The sequence below is a fragment of the Triturus cristatus genome, chromosome 6, assembly GCF_964204655.1.
Source record: "Triturus cristatus chromosome 6, aTriCri1.1, whole genome shotgun sequence".
Classification (NCBI taxonomy): Eukaryota; Metazoa; Chordata; class Amphibia; order Caudata; family Salamandridae; genus Triturus; species Triturus cristatus.
This window is the reverse complement of record NC_140589.1, coordinates 1402519987-1402544383: the sequence shown is the minus strand read 5'-3', so window position 1 is coordinate 1402544383 and position 24397 is coordinate 1402519987. Positions and strand designations below refer to the sequence as shown.

The window sequence follows — 24397 nt, the reverse complement described above, 5'->3', positions numbered from 1 at the left end:
GGAACAATGGGATGGCACTCCTTTTACACAGACATTTGCCTTTCATTTTAACAGATCTTAGGATGGACAAGGGGGTAGCTGTCTCCTGGTTAGTGGACTACGAGTGGGGAAGAAAAGTGCTATAGCAGCGCTATATGCCCCAAACACTGACCAAGATAACTTTCTGTGAGGAGTAGTGGATGTCGTAGTGGAGTTCGCAGGAGATATTCTCCTGATGGGAGACTTGGTATAGAACCCAACATTGAATAGAATAGTGACAAACACATGCACAGTTTTCCAAATCACTTAACACTAATCTTCAAGAACTCGGGCTCTAATGTCTGGAGGAAACAACATGAGCGCAACAAGATATTATATTGTTCTCATATGTCCAATGGACATATGCCAGGACTGAGACTGACTACAATCATGGTTAATAATCCATTGCACTCTTTGTTCTCCTGCTCAGTTATGGGACAATGGTGCTTTTCGACCATGCCATAGAATTGTCTTGGGGAGACCAACCAAAACGAAACAGCTGGTGGATGCTTCATCCCTCCTTACTCAGAGATCCAGTACTGCCAGGGAAATTACACACTCAAATTGCAGACTATTTTAAGGTAAGTTATATGCAAGAGGTCTCACTATCAACCATATGAAATGCATTCAAGGCTGATGCGTGGAGTACATGTATTACAAAAGTCTGTTGCATCAAAAAGTTGAGACACCAGTACAGGTAAAACCTAGGAAAAGAGCTCAAAGTAATAGAGTGGAAATATAGAGAGACTCTCTCCCACAGCCTATTATGAGAGATTAACTCTGTGAGGGGCCAACTACATATTTTAGATACCAGTAAGACTGAACTATTGCTAATGTGCCTCAAACATCTCTACTATTTACAGGACAACAATGTAGAAATCAATTTAGAAAGCAGATTTGTATTAAACAGGAACAGGTATTTGGAAAGGATTACTCAGTGAATGGGAACAACAACAAATTTAAGGTTTTTCACAAATATTATGCTGCACTTTATACCGCAGACAACTCGCTAGTCACTGCAGAATGAATACTTGGTGGTTTATCCTCTCGCCAGAGTTATAGCCACCTAGGGTTCAGCTCTGGAGACCACAATCTAAGAAGATGAAGTTAAAACGCTATACATTTCAAAAACCTAACAAGACACCCAGCCCAAATGGGTTTTCGAGGAGCTTATACAAGGCATTCCTGAGCACACTAATACCTATACTAACATGCTTATACAATTCCTTCTCAACACTGGGAGGTGTTACTCTCACAGTGGCCCACGCCTCATTTCGCTAATATACAGAAAGGCCAAGGACTGGGAGCAATGCTTTTCCAATTGAGCTACTAAATGTAGATGTTAAAATCTTCACCAAAATACTGACCCAGCTTCCAGAGAATATCCTCCAAGCACTTATACCTCCATATTAACTAAGTTTCATAAGAGAAAATGGTAGCATCATTAAATACAGAAAAAAACATTTGACTGTGTTCACTGGTGCTTCATCAGTAAAACCATGGTGGCAGCGGGGATGGGGCCAAAATTTATAACAATGGCAGGACAATGTGGACCTAGATTCCGACTGATCCTAAATGGGGGATCTCTGACCCGTTCTGCTTGGAGAGGAGAATTTGCCAGGGCTGCCAACTTTCTCCACTCTTATTGGCCCTTTGCATCAAACCCCTGGCCACTCATATCAGGAATGACGGGGAAGAATTTGACTGAGAAGAGCACAAGATTACCCCCCTTGCTGATGATGTGCTTTTAACACTGGTGGAGCCAGTCAGATCACTCCCCAGAAAACAGCACCACTTAACACTCTATGAGAGGGTGGCATGCTTAAAATTTAACACAACTAAACCGGAAACCCTGAACTTGACACTTCCACAAACAATGATAGATGAGATTGCAGGAACATTCCAGTTTCTGATTGGCTATAGGAGGAATTACTTATCTAGGGCTAAAGCTGACACCAGAGATTGTAGATTTATATACACTGAATCTGTTACAACCCTTGGTGAAAATATAAGGGGACCTAAAAAGACAGGAAGACTTACCTGGGTAGAATTATTACCATCAAAATGAATGCGGGCAGCGCCGGGAGAAGCCCGGGACAAGGGCGGGACCGTCTGTGGCCGTCCGGGGCCGGAAGAGGCCGGGCTGGGCCATCCCTTTTGGCATTCACAAGTAAGATATTTCACAAACCTTGTCACATAGTCTGCGGTAAACACTATATTTCGAACCTTGTAATCTTTGTGTTTACAGTACGCGTATATTTGTACCTCTCCACTGCTTGTGCCCACACTTTAAGTATGCCTGTAACACCGCCTATACAGCCATCCAAAGGCAAGATTACACTAGTGGGAGGCCCACGGAAAGGGACCCTTGACCACTTTCTGGCCAAAGCTGTTTCTAAGTTGGACAACGAAATAGCGGACACGGAACGTCGTCTGTCCCATGGTTTACTCTCTGATAAACGTTCCTCTCTGGGTTCTATTCAGTTGATTCCGTCTCCTTCATCTGTAACACACAATCTGGTAAATACTTCTGCTTCAACTAGTGACCCGGGCATTCCGCTACTTCTTCAGGATCTGCCGCTGACAACAGATTCTCAGAGGGACTTAATCATCATTAACACAGGTGCGAAGACTTCCCCACTCCTCGCTATAGAAGGGGTTCTACCGAATACGCCTCCTAAAATAAAACCAAGGCCTATTAGGAAAAATAATTCCCCCAAACAACCCAGACTTGCGGCAACTCTGAAAAGAAAGAGGGGCGGCGCAGGAACAACAGGTAGCTGCTCCAAAGCGCCGAGGTTATCCCCCAGCTCTTCAAAATGCAAAGATACTACGCTACCTTCTGCCCGTGACCCCAATGACTGTCTATTCCAGAGACTCGAACAACTCGTGAAGTCACTTCTTCTACCTCTCTATGAGAGAACAAAAAGGCTAGCTGAGCAACTAGACACTTTAACAACTGTAACTTCCTCAAATGGTTCCTTATTGAAGGATCTGGTTATTTTTCAAACAACTGTTGACCAGAGGAAACAACCAGTTATGACTCTTGGAAGAGATGCATCACTGTCTAATGATACAAACATTCAGCCTTCAGCCATTTTAGCTGTCTCCGAAATTGCGCCCACTTCCTTAGAAGAGAGGGAAAAAGTAGTCCCGCAAAACACACTAGAAGGAAAAAAGACCAGAACCTCCGGGGAGCCAAACTCACGACAGTTTTCTGATAGAATGGACGAATATATTGACTTACCACCCGAATCTGCCCCATATGTTATTATACTTACGGGTGTGCCAAAATTAAGTCCAGGAAAGAAGGAGGGGTTTGTGGAACTTAAAAACAAAGTAATATACTGGTTAAGTAAGAACAGACCTCTGCCCTCAGATCTTAATGGTGAGATTCTATTTGTGCGAAGGCTGACCTGGCTTGGGTGTAGGCCCAAAGATATAGAAGGTGACATTGTGACTATAAATTTTAAAGATCAGAAAGTAGTCACTTACATAGCGGACTGGTTTCTAGAAAGAGGAGTGGAAGGAATATCTACACGTGTTTTGAGTTATTTCTATCCTCAATCCCTTCTCACTCTTCAAGGTAACAGTTCTATCCGTAGGCCGCCTAGATATACAAGAACAGTTGCAGCGCCCCATTATTCAAGACCTATTAATACTGTTCCTCTGATTCAACATCCTAGAAACCCTAGTCGCTGGAATGTTTCTCCTTCTCTTTCACCCTTTCCAGACAGGCCTTTTCTTCACCAACACCAGCACATACATAGCTTACCTCAGTACTCAACCTGGCCTATACCAGTCACAAACCGTTTTGAGGCACTTACAGATCTAGAAGACCCTGATTGACAGATAGAACCTAGCCTGGAGTTTGACCCATGTGGAGCTCCCACCTCGACTGTTAATACCCATGCTGCCACCTCTTACCCTGGAACGGATATTGTTAATACTTGTAATACGGGAATCCTAAATTGTGTGGCACTCATTGATCAGCCACAAGCCAGTGGTGACAAATTATACCCTGTGACTATTTCTAATTGTGACTGTCCAACCCTTTTCAGTCCCCCTCTCCCCCAAACTTTAAAAATTAGAGCTAAAAATAAAAATGCTCCTTTTATGAGGGAAATAGGGGATGCTGATAACATTATCTCATGGAACGTTGCAGGCCTTTCTAACAAAATATCACACCAACCGTGGCTAGATATAGTTACATGCTATAGCTTTATCTGCCTCCAGGAAACGTGGGCTATAGATGAACTCCACATCCCAGGATACCAGACCTTCCATGCTCCTGCACAAATAACCTCTCAGGGGAGAAATAAAGGAGGTTTGAGCATATATGTTTTAATAACGCAGGGCATAAAGGTACTGAGACATACATTCACTGAGTATTACCAGATATTAAATGTTAGTTGGGGGCGGGAAAGATTTCTAACCCTCATAAATTTTTATAATAATATCCCCAGTAGCAATCTAGAAAGCCAGATCGATAATCTCATGTCGAGTGTCAATGCTACTAAGGCCCAGAAAAAGGGTGAGTCGGTGTTGATCTGGTTGGGCGACTTTAATTGTACTATTTGCCCACATGTTTCCAATGGCATTTGCGGCCTTGGTAAACATAAGGACGACAACCCTACACATTTTGCTCATTCAAAACTGGGCGATACTCTTAATTACATGCTTTTCCATTTTAACCTGTCTTTTATTAACGAACTTTGCACCCCAAATACCCCCTTTAAACCAACTTTTCACGGGCGGGGATGCAATTCGACCATTGATTTTACCCTTATATCTCCACCCAATGAAGGATTTGTTATCGCCTGGGAAACACTCAATGTTTTCTTTAGTGATCACTACCCAATTGTTTTCAATCTTAAAATTAGAACGACTGAGGAGATCCTTGTAGATACACCTAAATACCATCCCAATATAAATCTAGCCACAAAAAATGGCTATTCTATAAAATGGGACAGGGTTGACCCTGCCGTTCTTTTACATACCTTAATGGGAACTAGTCTACCCGATATACTTGCCTGTCTAACAGAAACAGAGGAGTCATCAGTACTTTTGACTCCCTTCTTAAAAATCCAATCTGAACTAAAAAAATTATTAACAAGAGAGCGTCAACCTAACACTAAAATTGGCCATGGTTGGTTTGATAAAAACTGCACTAAAGCTCTTCAAAACCTAAAAAGGGCCCTGCATGAAATCATCAAATCACCTGCTGAGATTAGCAAAGCCAGAAAACTGTACTATTTGGCCATAAAAACCAGGAAACAGACTTTAAAGAAAGAGGCCTGGTCGGCCTTAATTGAAGCGTCTAAATCCAGGGACAATACAGCTTTCTGGAAAGCGGTCAACGCTCCCTATTTACAGCAAAACCAGACAGATGTTATAGACATGGCTATAAACGGGGAAATTTGGGTAAATCACTTTAAAAACTTATATGACAAATTAGAAAACCTTAATTACGGTTACCCCCTGATTGACGGAGTTATTATTCAACCACTCACAATTCTACCGATTATATTCCCAATAGGGATTTCCTTCAACTGCATGGAGATTACTAAAGCAATTAAAGACAGTCCTTTAGGTAAAGCCCCCGGCCCTGACGGCGTCCCGATGGATGTCTACAAGGCAGAAACTGATCTTTGGGCTCCCCTGTTAACGAATGTTTTAAATAATTTTAATCGACATGGGCTCCCACCATCCTGGTCTGAAGCTATAGTCGTCCCTATTTTTAAAAAAGGAGACAGAAATGTCCCAACCTGCTACCGCCCAATTTCACTTTTAGATGCTTTAATGAAGGTAGCAGCAAGGGCAATTTTAAATAGAATTCAACTTTGGGCAGAGGAAAATAATGTATTATCCCACTTACAGTATGGTTTCAGTCCAGGAAAAGGGACCATAGAACAGAGTTTAAACTTGGCCTTAGTTTTATCCAAATATACGCAGGCAAAAAAGGGAAATCTCTTTGTCACATTTGTGGACCTGAGTTCCGCATTTGATTGCGTGAACCATGAGCTACTATGGTCCATATTATTTGAAATGGGCTTAGATTTTAACATTCTAGCATTTATAAGAACTCTGCATCGTGATGCAGGTGCTAGAGTCCGTTACGGAAATAAAGGCGAGTGTTCTGATAAATTCCCTATTAAGAGAGGGGTACGACAGGGGTGCATTTTAGCCCCCCTTCTTTTTACCCTATACATAAACTCTATTGGCCAATACTTAATAGAATCACAGCATGATTACCCAAAAATTCTAGGAGCTCCGACCCCAATACTCCTTTATGCTGATGATGCCGCCATTATGTCTCGGAACAAGATAGGCCTTCAGAGGGCTGTCTTGAAGTTTGCAACTTATATGAATGAACGAGGGTTAAAAATTAACATTGCAAAAACATACACGATGGCTTGTGGTCCGGGAACAAAGAAATTGCCTTGCCCAATCTTTTTAGATAACAGCAGAATCGAGACCACGGACAATTTCTCCTACCTAGGAATACATTTTGACAGGAGGGGAAATTGGCATACAGCGATAAATGCTAGAAATTTGGCCCTCACCCGAGCTATTGGCGCGCTAAAACAGTTCTCAGCTAAATTAGGTGGCAGACCAGTGAAAGAGCTGATCGTTCTTTATAAGGCTAAATGCATTTCCACTGCCACCTATTGAGCCGGTCTCTGGGGTATTGAAAATGCACAACTATTACAAAAAACTGAAAATCAATTTTTGTGCTACTTATTAGGAGTTTCAAAATCCACATCGACTTATTTTATACACATTGAATTGGGTCTGCTGTATATTCTAGATATCATTAAAATTGCGCCTATACTTTTGTGGCATAAGATTTGGGTTACTCCGGAGACCAAACTTAACAGAGACTTGATTACTGACTGTCTCAACCTCGACGGACTAACTAATATAAAATGGCTCACATATGTAAAAAATATGATGATTGACCTTGGCCACCCTGAGTTTTTTATGAAGCCTTCTACCATGGAATTGGTCTCTAGGAAGACCTTAAGAGAGCTGGCTTTAAACCATCTTATAATTAAAAGATGGAATCTGGAAAAAATAAAAAATACAGTTCTCAACTACCAAAAAATAACCATGCAAGAAGGCCTCCAAAACTACTTATTAACTCAGCCTTCTTGTTATGCCCGAATGCTTCTCACTCGCCTTAGATTCGGAAATTTTTATCGTATGATTGCTTTCCCTCTCTGCAACTCTTGGTCGAATGAACTCCCACCCTGCCCTTGTGATGATACCTCTGCCCAATCCAATATTCATTGTGTCCTTTTTTGTAAATTTTATCAGTTGCCCAGGGGGGCATTTCTGAAACCACTTTTAAAGTCTTGGGGATTACGTACTTGTAGACTGGCTATGATTAGGTTATTACAGCTGGACAATGAATGTACTATTATCGCATTAACGAGCTTTTTAAAGCTGGCTGTTAAGTTTCGGAGCTCAATGTACTAATCTTAATTGGATTCTTTTGTAATTCGATAAACTTTTTCATTAACAGGGGACTATACCGATTGACTTTGACTATGTATAAACAAATCATTTTTAGACTTTTTACCTGTATATATATGTATGAATATTTTGATGTACGCTTTTATGATTTTAAATCTCAAAATCGAATAAAGCTTTCTTGATTGATTGATTGATTGAATGCTTTATATCTTTCAAGCCCTACTGATACCAATAACTTTCTATTTCCCCTAATAGTATGATTCTGAAATACATTTGGGGAGGAAGGAGACCTAGAGTATCATATAAAGTCCTTTGCCGACAAAGGGAGAAGTGGCCTTACACTGCATCCAAATTAAGAGCTGTAGCAGATTTGTGCTTGTGGGACTCCCAAAAAATATGGTTACACATGGACAGGGCAATTGTAGGTCCTTCAGTGTGGGATTCAGTGTGGAAACCCTGAATAGACAGACCCCCCCCCCCCCCTAATGTATAACTTAGTACACCCAACAGGACAACACTAACAGTTTGGGACAAGGTAAACAAACATTTGAAGCTGACTACCTATCCTCCCTCCATACTTCCATACACTATTATCCTGCATTGTCCACAGTATTACGACCGCACCCATTTGATACCTAACCAGATGACTGTTGTATGTTGAGTGATATGTTCACTAAGGGAGTCAAGTCTTACAGGCCCCAAATAAGGATGCAACACTCACCCATCGAGAACTTTGTTCATAGAGCCCTGGGAGGCAAGGGAAATATATCCGCACTGTATCAGTTACTATGAAACGCAACATTGGAGACTAACGCCTCTATAATGACCTATGGAACTTACTAATGTGCACAGAACTTACAGAGATACAGTAGGCACAGATCTGGAGAAGCCTCAACAAGGCCGCACACAGTATTCTAGGAAAGGAGGCACATTATAAATGTATTTTTGATTGGTATATGTTCCTTACCAAATTAAATACATTTAATTTATAGCTGGCCCACTCTGCTGGAGAGACTGGGGGCCTAATGTGCGAGCTGGCACATATTTGGTGAGAGTGTCCAAAGGTTCAACTCTTTTGGAAAGAGGTTTTCGCAAGTATGAGGAAAATAGAGACTACTCGCTCCCACAGTCAATCATGTTTTTAGTCTCAGGAGCACATATTACTGACATGCACTACCAATCCCGTGATGACAGAATCTTAATTTGATATAGTTTAGAGCAGCAAAAACTGCAGTGCCAGCAGTTTGGCAGAAGAACGAGCCTCCAGATATTGCCATTGGCGGACAAGACTTTGGTTGATTATGGGCAGGTAAAAGCTGGCTTGTAATATGTCCAAAGAGGGCAAAGACTCTGATTCAATGTGGGATCTTCTTTCGCATTCTGACAATGGGACTCCCTCACCATCTGACCCTCCACGATATAGTGATTTACTTTGGCACTGTGCAACGCAGGGGGTATTTCTTGTATAATCATATTAGGTAATGTGTACTTTAAATATAGGTAGATGTAGGAAGGTCTAATAATCGAATGTAAACCGCTATGGCTTATCATGGAAGCTCTAACAGTCATCCCAACTACAGGGAAGGAGGGGTAAAGCTAGAGAGTCTGTGAGATCACCATAGGCAAAACTGTAGTGATAATTATAATGGAATTTCCAAAGATGCGTCAGAAATGTGTATTAATACTGTGATATCAGCTGGATATGCCAAAAACCAATGACCTCAAATGTAATAAAAATGTTTTGGTTACAAAAATGTATGGCAGACTGCAAGCATGAAAGGCCACATGGCATTATGATAACTAAAGACAGTAAACACGGTTTTATCAGCGTTTAAGTTGATATGATTCTAGAACATACATTCTGAAACTTTTCCTAGGAAAGTTGGTAAAACCTCTTGCAATTGGTCAATATCTGAAGAAGGCTAAGTTTCAGGAACCGATGGCAGGTTAGATGTGTAGATGAAAAAGCCAGAGCCATATTTCTTTATGAGGCAGGCAAGGGAGATGATAAAAAAGGTCAAGCAATGTATAACTGAGAGGGGCCCTGGTGAATGCAACATAAATAGGGTGGTAAGCAGGCCCAAATGTGGTAAGTTGCACAGTATATTCTCAGTATGCAAGAAAAGAGGCAAACCACAAAAGGGCAGCGTCACCAACCCCCCTTTTACTACAAAGGAGCTATAAGGATGAGATGGGGGCTTTGGCAAATGCAGTGCAGATATCCAGGAGGATCCACGCATGATCTGTTTGGAAGCCAATCTGAACTGAATCGAAATAGGAGTTATTTCTCACAACAACAAAAAAGGTGCAGTGCTACATGTTGACCAAAGATTCAGTAAAAATGGACATCCCATTGTCCTTTAGTTGTGATAAATCGTAAGGTCTGCAGTGTACTTCTTTAATAAGGGGAGCGCCTTTGCTTTTTTCCACATTTACTTACTACTTTGACCGCAGCTAAAAGAGGAGAGTTCAGCAACAAACGTAAAAGCTTCTTAAGTGGCACAGAGAGTCTATAATATATGTTCAGGGTGAAAAGAGGTTATACAAATTACATGCATTTAGAATAGGTGTCACTATCGATAGTGCCGAAGCTTGTTCTAATGCAAAATGAACAAATGATAATAGAATGCAGACAATGTCATACATTCACCCCAGTACAGAGATCTGGGCCTAAATCCATCGTTTCTTTGCTCCCAGGCCATTCCAGTTTGAACCCAGCCATATGCAAATCAGTCTTGACCCTGCGCCCAATGGGAACAGTCCAGCCCGAACTGCCAGGTCAGTTAGTATGGTGAGCAAAAGAACAATGGATTAAACCCAGATCTTTGTGACAGGGGGTGAATGTTTGCATTGTTCAGCATTCCGTCCATCATTTGTTCCTGAAGCTTGTTCTAAAGCACCATTTGGTTTGTTTGCAAACCAGATTTCAGTTTGTCAGTATACCAAGGCAGTACTGGGTGTGTCCTGGGAATGGTGCATCTACAAACTGGAGAGAAGTCCAAAGCGGAGTCAATCCAATTGGTAAAGGAATTCTCTAGCAGTTAGGTGTCAAATACTATTGGCAGACGTTTAGACAGGGCGTCTGTAAAGTTGTTAATGTTAACTGATACCCAATGTCTTTTGAAGTTGGCAGGGGAAAGAGGCAAATGAGCCTTTGGTTTCTGTACAAATTCTAATAAAATCAGAGAGTGATCAAATAATGGGAGAGGGGTAACAAAGTGAATCTTTAAGAAGTTACTTTGTGCATAGATGTGGTCAAGTGTAGAAAGCACCATATGTGTGGAAGCATCTACATGCTGATCAAGAAAGGCGCACATGTGTACAAAATTTGAGGTATCCGAACGGTTAGTGGACTCTGCCCTTATATTAAAATCACCAAATAAGTTAAAGATAGACTCTTGTAGAATTTATGGGCTAAATATCTATGTTCCCTGTGAAGAGAATTCAGAGCAAGGGCTACACAAATAATGACTGCCACCATATCTGTGCTGCTTAAACATATAAAGCAACACATTTGCAGACATGTGGATCAGCAAGAAACTGGCATACTCCATTGTTCTACATTGGTAGTAATAAAAATAAATGAAGCATGACATTTTTTTTTTTTTTTTTTTTTTTGAAACCGTTTATTGCAGTTTATAGAAGTTACAGGTATGGGCCTACAACCACACGGCCGGCCGCTAGAGCATCAAAAGCATATTACATACATACAGCAAAAAATTTTCTCAGCGGTGCACAGTAGGAAAACAGGAGTGATCAATGGTGCAGGCCTCAAGGCTCCATGCCCACAGTACGGTTCCATTTTCTTAATGCAAAACAACGTAAACAAACTACAACCGCAAGGCAACCCGCAATCCAAAGTGACAACACGTGCTCCATAAGTGGGGGATCCAAACCAGCAGCAAAATTCTGAAGGGGGGGACGGGAGTAGATCAGGGACTGGGGGACCGCGCGCCCGCGGCCAAGGGAAGGGCGCCATCTAGGGAGACGGAGCCGGCGAGGCCGCCGGTAGCAGCGGCGGCTCACAAATACCCCCGCGGTAGGCGTTCCAGGGGCCCCAGAGTTTCATCCACGCCCCAGGCTTACCCCTCGCCACATACACCACCTTTTCATGAAACATACACCAATCCATATGCTCTTTCCAGGCCGACACCGCAGGGGGCCTCTGGGATCCCCACAATTGGGCAATATCACGCTTGGCTATCATGTATCCCAGAGTCACCCACCGCGCCTGCGGGACCGAGTAGTCATTTGGTTCCCAGACATTCAGCAAGCATCTCCTCGCTTCAGGCAGCAGCGCGACACGCGTAACCATTCGTAGAACCTCATGCACACCACGCCAGAATCGCTCCACCTCCGAGCACTCCCACAGTATATGCATGAAAGTCGCCAACGCACCACAGCCACGTTTACACATTCCATCACCGGCAAAACCCATACGTAAAAGCCTTGGCCCAGTCACGTAGACCCGGTGAAGGATCTTGAGCTGGACGAAACGAAGGCGAGCCGGGATGGCCACCTCTTTCGGAGAGGCCACCGCGGAAATCCAATCCTCGTCGTCCAGCTCCAGCCCGTCGGCAACCCAAGCCTCGCGGAGACTAGTCAGCAGACACGATCTATCGTTAATCAATTTTTTGTATATGAGGGAGATCGTGCTGTCCGGGACATGGCCATCTAGCACTCTGTCCTCCAGGGGGGAAGACTCCGGAATGGACGCAACATCCGGGAAGACGGAGCCCAGCGCATGGCGGACCTGTAGGTACCGAAAGTACTCACTGCCCTGCAGCTGAAACTCCGCCTGCAGCGTCTCAAAAGTTTTGAATCCCTCCCTCGTCCAGAGATCTCCCACCGTGCTGATTCCGATCGTGTCCCACTTCTCGAAGCCCTTCGACGTCCACAGGGAGCCCAACCTCTCAGATGCATACAGCGGAGACGCTCGGGTCAAACGGTCCTTCCACCCCATAGCTGCATTAGCCGCGTGCCAGACACGCACCATGACACGCGTCGGTCCCGTCAAACGGGAGTCGGGCGCGCCAGAGTAGAGCGCTCGATTATAATCGCCACCGGGCAGAAGCGTCCTGTCCATCTCAAATGCCGGGTTTAAGGCGGGCCCGTAAAGGCCATGATTAATTGCAGCTAGTTGGGAGGCCCAGTAATACCGTTTGATGTCCGGGAGGGCGACCCCTCCATCGTACCACGGGAGCGTCAATTTAGCCAGAGCAATACGCGGCCTCCCGTCCCAGAACAGGCGCCGCGGGAGGCCCTCCACCTCGCGAAAGTAGCGTGCCGGGACCAAGTCCATGGTATTCTGGAGGGCGTAGAGGAAGCGCGGCAGGGACATCATTTTAAATAAGGCCGCTCGGCCGAGCGGCGAGAGCGGCAGACGCCGCCAGCGCACCACGTCCTCCCTCAGACGCTGGAGGGGGGGCAGCAAGTTCCACTCATAGCGGGCCTCCGGATCGAGAGTGATATATATACCCAGGTACCGGAAACCCTGGGAGGCAATCTGGATCGGACAGTCCCGTGGCAGGACCGGGGCCTCCCCGGAGAGCACATAGACACAGGATTTCGCCCAGTTGATGACCAGGCCTGAGTTGCGACCGAAGGAGCGCAAAACATCAACCAGGACGATCAGTGACTTGCGCGGGGAGGCGAGATACAAAAGGATATCGTCAGCATAGAGGGACACGCGGTCCTCATGCTCGGGGGTCCAGCGGAGACCACGGATAGAAGGGTGCCACCGCAGCCACTCCGCCAGGGGCTCCATGGCCAGGGCGAACAGGAGAGGCGACAGGGGACAACCCTGTCGCGTGCCCCGCCCCAGCGCGAACGGGGCAGATACTCGCCCATTCACCACCACCTGCGCCAACGGGCCCGAATATAGCAATTTGACCCAGCTGACGAAACCCGGGCCGAACCCAAACTTCGCCAGCATCGCCCAGATATATGGCCATTCGAGCGTATCAAACGCCATGGTGGCGTCCAAGGACGCCAAGATGGCCGGCTCCCGCACAAACGGGACACGCGCGAGCACCCCGTGTAAGCGCCGCAGATTAAGCGCCGTGTTGCGATGTGGTATAAAGCCCGATTGGTCTTGGTGGACCAAATCGCCCACCACGCCAACCAACCGGTTGGCCAACACCTTGGCGAGGATTTTGGGCTCCGCGTTCAGAAGCGAAATTGGCCTATAGGATGTGACCCGCTCACGGGGCTTCCCCTCCTTATGGATCACCACAATTGTAGCCAGACGCTGGTCCGGCGGGAGGGAGCCCTGCGAGTGGGCCGCAAGGAACATCGCGCGCAGATAGGGCGCCAACACATCCGGGCGTAGTTTGTATAGCTCAATGGGAATACCATTGGGGCCCATGGCCTTGCCAGCTGCAACCGAGCGAATAGCCGAGGCAATTTCGTCCGAGGTGGGCGGGGCATCCAGCGAATCCCTGTCCTCCACCGTAAGGGAGGGCAGTGCGATGTCCCGAAGCAAGGCATGGGAATCTTCCTCCGAGCAGGGAGAAACCGGGGAGTAGACTTCGCGGAAATAATCCGCGAAGCAGGAGACAATGGCTTCCGGCTCAGTGACGCACACACCATCCACGCTCTCAATCAAAGGCACCACGCGGCTCGCTCTTTCCCTCTTGTCCAACCACGCAATCAATTTGCCCGCCTTGTCACCCACATCATACAATCGCCCCTGCTGCTCTCTACTGAGGCCCCTGGCCGCCTCCGTGACGAGGGCCCGATAGGCCGCCTGCTTTAAGTGTAAAACATGCAACTTGGCGTCTGTTACCCCGCTCCCCAGGTCACCCTCCAGTTCTGCAATCTCGGCCTCAACCCGGGTCACCTCCTCCCGCTCGCGCCGCCGGGCATTGGAAATAAAGGAGAGGGCCTCCCCTCTAAGAACCACCTTGAAAGCCTCCCACAGGGAGATGGCAGACGGGACCGACCCCACATTCTCATCGAAATAGCGCTGTAAGGATTTGATCAAGTCGGCACGAATGGTGGGGTCGCGCAAATACCATGCATTGATCGGGGCCACTCTGCCATCCCCCCTCGGGAAGACATCGAAATGCAACAACAATGGGGAGTGGTCTGAGATACCCCGTGCCAAATGGCGCACCTCCCCCACCCTCCCTGCATGGGCCGCCGGGACAAGGATATAATCAAGCCGCGAGAGGCTACCATGGGCCCCCGAGTGGAAGGTGTACTGTTGCAATACGGGATGCTTTAAGCGCCAGCAATCCACCAGGCCCAGCGTGTCTAAAAGGCCGGGCAGCCACGCCTGTGCCCGGGGGAGGTCCCTAGGGGGATGGCGATCCATAGACCCAGAGGCAACCGCGTTAAAGTCCCCTCCAACCACCAACAGGCCACCCGGAAGGTCCAGAAGGAGGCGCCCCAGGTCCGCAAATGTAGTGGCTTGTAACCCAGGCGGGACGTACACTGATATAAAGATAAACACTCTACCCTCCATTCGTCCCACCAGAACAGTGTAACGTCCCCTCTCATCATGGCGCACCTCGTCAATCTCCAACGGGAGCGAGTTCTTGACCATAATACCCACCCCCCGCGAGCCCGAGGTGAAGCCGGAGTGGGCCGCCAAACGATATCCCCGCCGATTCATTGCATGAAAGGTGTTACCTATAAGGTGTGTCTCCTGCAGGAAGACAACATCTGGTGAAATACGTTTTAAATACTGCAGGACCACACCACGCTTAATCCTATCCCCCAGGCCGTTAACATTCCATGACAACACAATCAAATCCCTACCCCCCATCATACGTCAAAACAATCGGTCGCCCCCCACCGAGCATCTGAAAAACAACAAAACAGTTGCGGGTTTGCCTTGCGGTGTTAACAAACAACACACCCCCCCCACCCCCCGGTCCCAACAAAACTCCCCCCTCCCTGCACCCCTGCATGAGCCCAGACAGCCCCCCCAAAGTGCAGTGTGCCTGTCGCCCCATAGCTAAGTACTAACTAGTCCCCCAGAGGAGGAGGGAAGCCCCCAGCAGACCCCACCCGACCTCCATGGGAGGGGAACATACGAAAGCAATATATGGTAAAGGAATAATATCCAGAGCAAGGCCTATACAGTCACCCCTCAATTCTGATCCGGCGGGCCCTCCCCGCCAGCCGCGCCCCCCCCACCCCGATCTCCAGGCAAAGTATCTAACCAGTCCCCAGCCGCCTCGGGCCGGTCGAAGAAGTGCGTACGGCCATCCACCTCCACCCTCAGCTTAGCCGGAAAGAGCATTGAGTACTTGAGGTTTAGGTCCCTTAGGCGACGTTTAATACCAAGAAAGCTCTGTCGCTGCTTCTGGACCGCCGGAGTAAAGTCTGGGTAGAAGTGTACATCCATGTTGTCCAGCCTGACCGGTCCCTGTTGCCTGGAGGTCTGGAGGATGGCGTCTCTGTCCCGGAAATTAAAAATCCGGGCAATAATAGGCCGCGGCGGGGCACCGGTCTTAGGGCGGCCCCCAGGGACCCGGTGGGCACGCTCCACCGCAAAAAGCTTACTCAGCCCCCGGGGCTGGAGATGGGTCAGGATCAATTCTTCCACGAAGAGATCTGCCGCCTCCGCCTCTCGGCCCTCCGGCACACCAATAATGCGAACATTGTTCCTCCGGGCCCGACCCTCGGAATCCTCCAGTCGCCGGTCCATCAGGGCGCTCGCCTGGCCAAGCCGGCGCACCTCCTTCTGGAGGGCCACCACGTCCGTCGTGAGGCTCGTTGTGGTGTGGGCCAGGGAGTCAACTCGGTCGTTCGTTTTTGACAAGTCTGCCCTCACAAGGCCCACATCCACCAGGACCGAGTCAATTTTTTGCGCCAAGGTATCAAAACGCTGGTCCACCGAGGCCTTCATCTCTGCGATGGCGCCCATGACGTCCCGGAGGGTCAGATCCACCGGTTGGGCAGGCGCCTCCGTCGGGCCCACCAGGGATGACCGCGCTGTCTCCGGAGAACCCTTCTGGAGCGTATAGCGATCCATACTATTGGCCTGGTGCGCCGTGCCACGGCGGGTTGTCTTCATCTTCGCCCGGTCGCCATCTTGTTTGGTGGACATGCTGGCCCTTACACCGTCGTGCCAAGATCTCCAAACGGGCCGCCACACCAAATCACGGGTGTCAGGGGGGGGGGGACGGGGGCGACCACTGGGCCGCGGGTCACCCCACCGCCGGCGGGTCAGCCGGGCACCTGGACAAGGCAACACCACCGCACCCCTCTCCGCAGCCCGACCCCGCCTGAGGCAAGGAGGGCACAAAAGCGAAAGTGAAAGTGCGGGGTACGCGAGTCGCCCAGCCCCGCTCGCCGCTGTTATTCACTTCGGCCCCGGATCGCCCCACTACTCCAATCCGGGGGGCCGGCGAGGAGAAGGCCGCAACCTTCAATCGATGCTCCCACCGGTGTTCGGGGTCCGATTCGAGCCCAAAAAACGAGCGGCGCCTCAGCTCGGGTTCACCGACACAGTCCCCTCAACAGGGACAGGATATCGCCAGGATTAATTCAGGAGGTCGCGGAGGTCCTCGGGAGCCTCGCACCTACGCGGCCATCTTGGTTGCGCGCTAGGCTCCTCCGAAGCATGACATTTTGTCTTAAATTTGGGACAATTATTGTACATCAGTTTCTCAGGGTATACATATATTACTTCAAAATAAGAAATCATAAAATTGTTGTAGCACTTAAATCACATTTGCCTCACTTACCTCATCATTTTAGTTGCAACAGTTTTATCATGTCTCTTCAAAAAGGCCCGGAAAGGGGACATTGTTTCTCGACACTGAAAAGAAAAAGTCTGTGAGCAAACTAAATTACTACAATTTACAAAACAATCAACATTTTGTTTCTTAATTCAAATATATAACGTGATCAGATGAGATTTGTCCTTGCATTAAACTAGGTTACAAACTCTTTGTTATTTTGTCTCTTCAAATGGATCATTTTAGGAAACTGGAATGCATTTCTTTGGTTTCAATATCCAAATTATGATTATATCTAAAATTGAACTTTTCCTGCCTTAGACCTTTGGAACATAAATTAATCTATAAAGATTCTGGCAGTGGCATTCATACTTCTTGAAATAGCTAAACATAATCATAAAGTCAGAGTGTGGTAATAATTAATCCAATGCATTGCGTTGACATTGTAAAAGCAGCAGTGAACCCATTGGTACTCGTATACTCGTATACAGATGTTCTAAAATGTTGCTATTCAATAGTCCTGAAGCCAATGTTCTCATACAGGGATACTGGATATTAGAATAGCTTTTGTAAAGTTGTCAACAAAACGACATCGGAAAGAACCAATACAGGTTTAACTTCTATTTTACAGTCAGGTGCGGACATATCTCTGTAATTTTCAGATTTATTTTATTTTTAACTTCATCCTTAGTCTGATTTTTCCTTCACGAAAAAACATGCACACAACACAGAATAGCAGTTGAAACCAGCTGTTTAAAGTGAAAATTGGCTTGGGATTTGATAAAATTCACAAATACATGGAACAGGTTGAGTGTCCTCCTTTTATGAGATTGCAGTAAACCTCCAAGAGAAGAAACAACATGGACTGGAACAAAGAAAGGATCAGCTGTTTTATACGTAATCATCCAAGAAGACTATGACATATTGTTAAAAACTGATCAATTTCTCAGACTATTGATAAAATATTTACGATATTTAGGAAATTTCACAAGGCCACAAACTAAACTTGGAATTGAGTATGTTGGAATCATAGTGTAGTTCTGTACTGCAACAATGATAGTTTGAATAGAATGACAATGGTTCATTTAAGCTGGGGTACATTTCTAGAGGTATGAGTCTATGCAACAACTGTACTTTGGGCCTCGGAGAATCCTATATCAGAGTTCTGTGAAGTTCTGCTGTTTTGTGTTCTCACACAAGATATGTTAACAAAAGCATACGAAAAATGAGAAAAGTTGTGTTTCAATAACAAAACAAACCAGTTGCAATCTCAGATTCAGTCTTGCACAATTCATTACCAATGCAGCCTACGTTACTCTACAGTAAAGTTATAAAAAGGGTAGTACAATTTCTTAAAGGGCATACAAAAGCAGCATAATATCCAACTTGCCTTCTATCAGGCTACTCTCTTCAACCACAAGAAGCTTATTATAAAGACCAAAAGAAGGAGTGAGTTGGATGTCCCAAAATATACAATATTTTAGGGACTAAAATGAGTTTACCAATACAAGTTCTCCCAAAGAGTTAACTTGAGTAGTGGATCAATCTCTCAACCCTCCTGTCAAGATAATCAATCTAGTGGAGGACTGTATCTCCATGCATGTAGAGAATACCTATCTGCGTGTAGAAAATGTACTTCTGGATTCACTGTGCCACTACAACACCTACGACCCTCAAGACAAACTAAAAGGAAGCACAATATTAAACAAAGTGGTGAACGCTTTCAGTATGAACAGTGTTTAATATTAAAGTTTATTTTCAAACCCAAATGTTGATCAACTGTTTTAGGTCTGTCATTATTTAGGACAGATGACAATCAATTTAGAGTTTTTTAACCGATTGATTGCCACTACCAGTTACAGAGCTTCTTCAAACAGATCCTGTGACAGCAGAATAACCTATTGCAGTGTGATCGGTAGATAGTGGGTATCTCCAATGGCATGCCACCCCAAGTTGAGCATTTTGGTGCCCAAAAAAGCAATACAAATGGGTGTCTGCCACAGCCATACAATAAATCACTGTAAACAGGTATTTTGCTCTATAGGAATCAAAAGTATTTCCATTGACGAGAGAAACCTTTAAATTAGTGGTGCTATGCCCTTAAACAGCCAGATGGAATTAAGCTGCACACAGTGACCTGGAATAAAATACAATTGATCTGAGTAGTTCAAATCTAGATATAAATATTTTGAAACAACACATGTGAGAATGTAATCTCACCATAAAGGTTGGCCACTTATTTTCTTTTTGTAAGTAAGTGCTGACGTCAGAACGGGCATTAACAAGAAAAATACTTTATTAATCACCTGCCATAATTTATTACAAGCCACATGTGAATTCTGTGTCTCTACAACCATGTGGCATTGCGTAAGCCCCAATCCCTCCATCTTCCGTTCCCTCACAAACTAAATGTGAGAGGACAAGCAGGCAACAGCGACTGAACTAGCACTCTGTTTACTTAAATTTTCTGACGCTATCAGCATTGTTCATATTTCTAAAAACAAAATAGAAAATTCATGCAGTATAATTCATTACAGTGCATGTGAAGGGTTCTCTACTGCAAACCCGTACAGCAAACATTTGTTCCCTAATGTCACTTCTTCCTGTGGGCACCCTTTCCCAAGCTTTTCCCGAAGAGTGTCTCAAAATTCTGTCTTTGTGTCTAGGGCAGTATTATGATGGGCTGCACTGCTCAGAGAAGAATGATTTTATGCGCCCACAGTGCGTAAAGTAAAATAATGTAACCTGATATTGCTCCAAGTTAATACATTATGTTAGATAGCACAGCTCAGAAACAGAAGAGGCAAACCGTGCTCACTGTTTGCAAAATGCACGGTCAGAAAATTGATACTTGGTTAAGGACGTTTCTACAAGTGTTTTACAAACACCAGATTCATAAAAGTAATATGTAATTCATCCACTCCAGGATTTTCTTCTAAAAGAATAAACTTGCTATTCCATGCTCTTTATATTTGTCCTGCCCATTTGAAGGTGGAAAATAATTTCTTCTTGTGTAATACTTTCTGTTTCCATATATAAATGGAACAGGAGTGCTAGGTAATAGGGGGGTGCTTGCTCCTAACAGCTCTCCTGTTTTTCCTGCCATGTGGGAATTCTGCTCCTGGTTAAGAGGTTTTTTTCTATCCAGTATAAATTGTTTCCACTGGAGACTAGGAGTTTTTTCCAGTCAGCTTTTTTCCAGTATCTTAATCTGGGCCTGCATAATCTATAGAGCGCACTGCCTGCTCTGCAATACATTGTATTTTTAACTGGGTGCCGAACACAGACCGGGTTAGTGAAGCCTATTACAGTTAACCCTTTCGGTGCTCATGACGGACGGGTTCTGTCATGAGCACCAGTGCTCCTGTGCTCATGACGGAACCACTCTGTCCTGAGAACAGGGGTACTAAATCCCTCTGCTGCAAACAGCAGAGGCATTTACTTATTTTTTTGTTGGCCTCGGTAGGTAGGGGAAGAGCTTCTGGTTAACAGAACCTGTTGAGAGCCAGACAAGTCACCCCATCCTGGATTTCCCTGGGTGTCTAGTTTTAAAAAATGTATAGGTTTGCTAGGTTTCCCTAGGTGCCGGCAGATCTAGGGTTCAAAATCTACAGCTAGGCAATTGGCAAAAAAAGGGTCAGTTTTCACTGTAAAAATGTGGTGTGTCCACGTTGCGTTTTGGGCCATTTCCTGTTGCGGGCACTAGGCCTACCCACACAAGTGAGGTACCATTTTTATTGGGAGATGTTGGGGAATGCGGGGTCAGTGGAATTTTGTGGATCCAAACAGATTCCTGAACTTTCCATCACAGAAATGTGTGGAAAATTTATTTTTTTTACAAAGTTTGAGGTTTGCAAGGGATTTTGGGTAACAGAACCTGGTGAGAGCCAGACAAGTCACCGCATCCTGGATTTCCCTGGGTGTCTAGTTTTTAAAAATGTATAGGTTTGTTAGGTTTCCCCTAGGTGCCGGCAGGTCTAGGGTTCAAAATCTACAGCTAGGCACTTTGCAAAAAAAGGGTCCGTTTTCACAGTAAAAATGTGTGTCCACGTTGCATTTTGGTCCGTTTCCTGTAACGGGCACTAGGCCTACCCACACAAGTGAGGTACAATTTTGATCGGGAGACTTAGGGGAACACAGAATTGTAGAGCAACTGTTATTACCAAATGTAAGACAATGTGTAAAAAAGAAGTCACTATGAAAAATGTCCCATAATTCACATGCGAGTATGGGTACCCACAATTTCAGAGATGTGCAAATAGCTACTGTTTCTAAACTCTATATTTTGTTCCCATTGCAGAAATACATAGGATTTTTTTTCAACATTTTTTCACTATTTATAGTTTCCCAAATGAATTGCTATATACCCAGTAAAAAACCATTGCAAGACGCTGCTCAGTTATTGGTTCTGGGTTCCTCAGGTTCTTGGTGAACTTACAAGTCCTATATATCCCCACAACCAGAAGGGTCCAGTGGATGTAACGGTATATTGCTTTAAAAAACTGTCATACTTAGAAGAAGTTACAGGTGAAAACGTTGCCACAAATGTCGGTTTATTTCAACTCATTTTTAATTTTTCCCACTTTCAACTGTTAGTTTCTATTAAAAAAAACCTTGAAGGATCTACACAAATGATCCCTTGCTGAATTCAGAATTGTGTCTACTTTTCAGAAATGTATAGCTTCCCAGGATTCATTATTGCTTTCGTACCCATTTTTACCATTAACTGGAAGGAGGTTGAAAGCACAAAAAAGAGCAAAATAGGCTATGTCCCAAATGCCAAAACTGTGTAAAAAATGTTGGTTTTCTGATAAGTCTGTCAGTCCCTGAAAGCTGGGAAGATGGTGATTTCAGCACCACAAACCCCTTGTTGATACCATATGCAGGGAAAAAACAGACGCTTTCACCTGCTGCACATTTTTCCCATTTTAAAAAAAAATAAAAATACTTTTAGCTGTATTTTGACTAATTTCTGGGTCCCCTCCAGGCGAATCAACAAACCCTGGGTACCTTTGAAATCCCCATGATGTTAGAAGAAAAGGACGTAAATTTGTTGTGGATACCTTATGTGGTCAAAAAGTTACAGGGGCCTAAGCGCAAACTACGCCAAATAGACAAAAATGCCTTGGCACATGGCGAGAAAAGGCCTAGCAGCGAAGGGGTTAATGCCCTGCCCAGCGTGTAGCCGTGAACTTGCACCAGCCCTGGGGGACGTGCATTAATGAAAGGTGTATCAGCTGTTTGTGCCTTTTACTGAGCAGGCGGCAAATGGTCTGCGCTTCAACCAGGGACGGATACCTTCTGCAGGCGAGTGCAGTGAATGACTGCACCCACCTGCACAGGGAAGTCTGTAGGGGTTCAGAGGACCCACTTTACCACCTTTATGGGGCTGCTAACTCTTTGTGGGCAAACAGACAGCTCCTTGGCCTCTGCACCCCTATCTATATTATGACATGGGGACAGAGGCAAAGTGTATCCTCATTTGCACAGGACCACCACCATGAGATCATGACAGTGCAATCTGTTTTACAGAAGGTGCTGCACACCCATTTGTAGCCCCTTCTGTAATATCAAAGTGCCTTAGGGGGCGCAGAATGCGGGAACTCATGCCTGTTGTACCACAAGAGCATTTGTGTAATACAGGCCCTGGAGTCAGGTGTGAGTAAAGGCAGCAATAGGCTTTTTATTCAAACACCAATATTTGCATCATCAGAAAGACCAGTGTCTGACATTGAACTCACCAAAAAATATGTTTTAAAGAGAACTGAAGAATTTACACAGAACCATCACCCGTGTACAAGTCATTTAGTCATGGGTTTAGCTTGCGGTTTTTTCAAAAACATCTTAGAGCACTACTGTCAACCTTACTTGTCTAATAACATTTAGAAGTGAAATCAATTCATTCCTTGGGATAAATGTGTTAATTTTTACTGTAAATATAGTCTCCTAACGATCTGCAATATCTCCTTTTTCACAGAGCACTCATCTGTTATTCGTTCTAAATTTTTACTATTGCTGTTACTTCATACAGTTTTCTCACACTGGATGTCAAAACGATTCTTTGCGACTGGAAAGTTTTTGAATATATTTCTTAGCACACGTGCTGGGCCTGGGTTTGCTTCCTTAGAAGCGCAGACATCATCCTTAACCAAAAGTTTGCTCATGATAGGTCGAGACTACTCTGGTCCCCATTAGACGCACACATCCAAACAAAACTCACCCAACTAACCTCCCCAACCAGCCACCCCACCATCCAGATCCATTGCCCCCCTCCCATCTTTCTCTTTGCCCCCTCTTTTCTATCCTCTCTCTTTCCCTCTCTCATTTCCCTTTCTTAACGAGAGGTAAATCTCCTCATATCCACAGGAACATTAAAATCAATATGCCAAATTTCTCAATCAGACAATTACACCTCTCTTTCTGACCTACACTACACTGTGGCTCATACCACCCTCAGGGTAGGAATACTTCTCTCTCATGATGGACGGAAACGTGATAACTGAATTTACTATATGTCCTTTACTTCTCGCCTTTCCTATACATTTGTTTACTGTATGTTTTATTGTATTGAATGCCTAATAAAATGTTTAAACAGAAAATGTCACTGTGTCATCAATTGCATACCACATTTACTCAGCTATACATACCTTATCAATAGTTTTCAAAATGACCGTATAGTTGTTAAAAAAGTTGGTGTACGTTTTCAGTTGGGTGGCATACTTTGTAAAGACATCCCCTAGGCACTGGGCTGGGCCCCATTCCTGAAGTCTTACTGTGAGTTCATCTAGAAACTGTCTGGAAAAAGAATTAAAAGGATAGATTGAGAAGGTGATTCTGAAAAAGGGGTTGGCGTTTTTAACAAACTGATGCTTGATAAAGGTTCAAACCTGTAACAAAAAAAACCTCAAATTCTGAGGAATATAAGGAAGCAAAGAGGTCCACTGTCAGGTTAACTGAAGAATGCCAATTACTTCTTTGGTGCAATGTGAAAATAATACCAAAATATATTTGAAGCACCACAAAAAATATCAATTACTCTACTAAAAATGGATTCGTCATTTTCTAATCCTCTACACCGCTCCAGTGTTTTTTTTTTTAAAGAAAACTTGTACAAACAATTATACAAGTAATACATTTCTCTATTCACTTAAATAATAAAAAATTCACTATAGATAAAAAAATTCAGCTAATTAAATAATCATATT

The 24397-nt window shown here is 45.0% G+C and overlaps 1 protein-coding gene across 3 annotated transcripts in view; it reads right to left on the bottom strand.

The window, feature by feature from the left end:
• Positions 1 to 24397, bottom strand: part of ECT2L (epithelial cell transforming 2 like) — a 445514-nt gene that overhangs the window by 86219 nt on the left and 334898 nt on the right. For all 3 annotated transcript variants that reach the window (XM_085612467.1, XM_085612469.1, XM_085612468.1), the window contains 2 exons: positions 23840 to 23987; positions 17199 to 17272 (listed from right to left, as the gene is read on the bottom strand). In XM_085612467.1, coding sequence (XP_085468593.1) covers positions 17199 to 17272; positions 23840 to 23987 — 222 coding nt within the window. The remainder of the gene's footprint in view (positions 1 to 17198; positions 17273 to 23839; positions 23988 to 24397) is intronic.